Source organism: Buceros rhinoceros, unplaced genomic scaffold, assembly GCF_000710305.1.
Source record: "Buceros rhinoceros silvestris isolate BGI_N320 unplaced genomic scaffold, ASM71030v1 scaffold31073, whole genome shotgun sequence".
Classification (NCBI taxonomy): domain Eukaryota; kingdom Metazoa; phylum Chordata; class Aves; order Bucerotiformes; family Bucerotidae; genus Buceros; species Buceros rhinoceros.
The window spans coordinates 1,463-4,859 of record NW_010405836.1 but is presented as its reverse complement, the minus strand read 5'-3'; the positions used below and the strand labels follow the sequence as shown (position 1 = coordinate 4,859).

Sequence of the window (3,397 nt, the reverse complement as noted above, 5' to 3'; positions counted from 1 at the left end):
CCCTACAAAGTAGCTATTTAGTAAAATTTAATATACACAGAAAATAAATCTAGAGACAGTAAATATGTCCTGGTAGAGCTACTATCGCCTCATATTACAGTTCTGGATCAAAACTCTCTCTTGGCCACTTCCAGACACTTTCCCTATTTCTATCATTTTTTCCCTCCCTGCCCTGTGGAGCTGCTTAACTCATCTACCACCAGCCTTCTCCAGCTGCGCTTCTGCTGGTACAAGGCTGACCTAAGCAGCTCACTTGGTATCTAGTAGGGGTCACATATATCACCTTCCACTACCAGCTCACAAAGTCTGCAGGGTAATGGTCAATGCAACCAACTGAAAAACCAACCTGCAGCAGAAGGGCAAAACCTCTGCAGTAGCCCTTATATTGAACGTTGTATTGGTGCATTCATTTTCCATCTTTGTTAGACACAGGAGGTAACACACGGCAGGTACAATACGGAAAACAGACACCACAAGAGTGCTTTAATGATAATTCCAGGAAAAAATAAATCCTGTTGTTACAAAAGAAATGTAATACTAGAGCACTGGGAGCATAGATAGTTTGTTCTCTTCATACTTGTACACAGAACAATGCAGGAACTTTACCAAGCACACGCCCGATATGTGCCAAGCTTTGTTCCGCAGAGTTGAATTAAGGATGTTTTCACAGTCCAAGTTTCCAGTTCAGCTTACTATTAACGACTTTCCATCTTCGGGTTCATGCGGCTGAAGATGGTGCTTTCACGGTTTCCTCGCTCCTCTCGGAGATGACAGACTTTGGTCTGCAGTCAGGTTGTAACTCTGGACGTGGCTCACAAGCAACGACAGCCCAATTCTGCTCCACTTCCAGAGCACAACAAGGGGACACGAGCCTCAATGCATGCGGCTTTGTTTACTCCAACAGTGACCAACTTAAATGTACAGTGAGGGGTGGATACAAACAGGGGAGCTGAGAGAGTGCTTATTCATTCTGGGAGAAAGCCAGTTATTAAAGCTAGGGAGGAGAACGAGCTTTCTGGAAGAGGGTTCAAGGGGCAGGCACTTGGAGATGACAAACTGTATGTGCTGGTGTAGCTGCCTCTGACAGACATGAAACACATTTTGAAACTACTTTGGAGAGACAAGACCAGACTGACTCACATAGTTCTTCAAGTTCATAATATGCAGCTCACAGCTCAGCAACGTGCACTTTACAAAAAATATCAAGTTACTTCTCATTCCTGATTGGGTCCCTTTGCTACTTCAGCTCTGCAAGCTGCGCAAATTCCTGCTTGACCTACTGAAAGAAGAGGGTGATTCAGTCTCACAACGCGGAATATCAAAGAGATTTGGAGTGGTTTGTTGAACTCACTTGAAAGGTACCTCAGATGATAGGGAGAAAGTTTTGCAAGGAAAAGCTGTGCAGGCTGGATAGGAAAAAGGGCTTGAAGGGAAAAGCACTCATAGGTGCAATCAACCGTGTACCATGCTCAGAGTTGAAGTACTTCTTTTGAATAACAAACAGAAGGAGAAAAGGTAATTTTTCTTGGCTTTTACTAAAAAAAAACCCCACAAAACTTTTTAAAGTACACAGCTGAAGGAGGCACAGTTGGGTGGTAGAAAGTCTCTTCATCAAATAAAATCTACTTTACTGGGAATGTTCACAAAGTGTTGAGGAAGTACAAGAGGAGGCAGACAGTGCGCTGCCCCCACCACTCAAAGGTGACAACCCTTTTTTGAAGTGACCAAGAGAATGAAAAAACCAAACTTGGTTCCTCCCACTGCTGTAGCCCCTGTGTGTGGAGGGAGGCAGCATTGGCCTCGTGACATTCACAAGCAGCTGAGACTGGCCACCCGCAATCCCGCAGGAGATAAAAAGATAAAAACCATTGCTGGTGCCCAGCAGAGCTGAGAGCACGCGTTGCCACAGGGTGCCTGTGCTCCTCAGGCCCTCTCCTCGCTCTCCAGAATACTCAGAGAGAGCCTAGGACACCCCTACAAACACACTCCCCGTCCTGTCTTCTTCCTTTTCACAAGCCATAATTTCCCTCCAGAAAAACACCACCCAACTTTTGACCAAATCCCCTGGTTATTGGCTCGCCTCAGCAGCTGACACCGTGTTTGTGATTCCTGGCTCTCCCTGGGGCACTAGAGCCTTCTCTGGACCTTCCCACTCCCATGGTTTGAAAAGCGACTCTGTCCCAACAAACATCAATGAACATTCTTTTTATACTTTTCCTGTAGCGTGAAAATATTGCTGATTCTTTCCTGACACCTAAGAAAGTTTGAGGGAAATGGGAGCTAAAGAATACTGCAAGTGGGGAATTATTTTAAAATTGCTGTTTTCCTGGATTCTTTCGTGCAAATTTTGATTACTAGGTAACACAACTCAGCCAGATTCAACACTATACAGATCCCAGACACAGCAAGCATGAAAATAGTAAACATGGTTTTCTCAGTGGGCCGAGACACAAAACAGTCCACTGTGTTGGGGCAGGGCCACGCATTGCACTTCATCAGGCGAGGCATCTGGTACCCATCGTACATGTAATAGAACACGTACATGAAGACTGCCTCAAAGATGATCCTGAAGAAGATGCTGCTGGTGTACGTCCACCACAGAGGGCCCCGAATGTGAACCTTTTCATTTTTCAGCTCTTCAATATTAATTTTCTCACCATTTCTGAACCGCCTTTTCTTCTCGTGCCTGGTGTAAGCTACGTGCATGGCCACCAGCAGCGCGGGCGTGGAAACAAAGATCAGCTGCAGGGCCCACAGTCTGATGTGAGAGATGGGGAAAAAGTGATCATAGCAAACATTCTTGCAACCAGGCTGAAGTGTGTTGCAGACAAAATCTTGTTGCTCATCTCCCCAGACTCTCTCTGCAGCCACCACCAGGATCATGATACGGAAGATGAAGAGGACCGTGAGCCATATCTTCCCGATGCTGGTGGAGTGCTTATTTACCCCTCCCAAGATGGTCTGCAGACTTCCCCAGTCCATCTTCTCTTTTGTGTCTTTTTACCTGCAGGACGACATAATACAACAAACGGTCACTTTTCAAAGGGTGGAAAATCAGCTTTAGACCTGCTATGAGCAAGAGGAGTCCTGGCACTCTCTCAAGAATCATAGGCAAATGCAAGTCTCTTCCATTAACACCACTCATACATTTGTGGATTCAAACAGATTATTAAATTCTCTCCTTCTGTATATTTATGACGGGACAAGCATACCTTGATGTACTTCTCACAAGACTTTGTGCAGGAGATAAGTTACACCTTCAAACACATCTCCTCCACGCATCCTCTAAGCCCTCCTCCTCTTTCTTGAGGTATTTCCCTTTCGATGCTTAACTCTCATCAGTGTTTTGCCTCTTGGGGTATTTCCCAAAGCCACAGAAATTACTATCACTGCACAC

General features: G+C 45.4%; 1 protein-coding gene across 1 annotated transcript; it reads right to left on the bottom strand.

The window, feature by feature from the left end:
• Nucleotides 1–2,217: 2,217 nt before the first annotated feature.
• LOC104491455 (gap junction beta-2 protein-like) lies at nucleotides 2,218–3,001 on the bottom strand. Its single transcript, XM_010133883.1, has one exon. It carries the CDS (start codon nucleotides 2,980–2,982, stop codon nucleotides 2,305–2,307), a length of 678 nt encoding a protein of 225 aa, XP_010132185.1. The 5' UTR covers nucleotides 2,983–3,001; the 3' UTR covers nucleotides 2,218–2,304.
• Nucleotides 3,002–3,397: the final 396 nt, after the last annotated feature.

Excerpts from the sequence above, each read along its gene's own strand:
- LOC104491455 (XM_010133883.1), bottom strand. The coding sequence starts at position 2,982 with ATGGACTGGGGAAGTCTGCAGACCATCTTGGGAGGGGTAAATAAGCAC.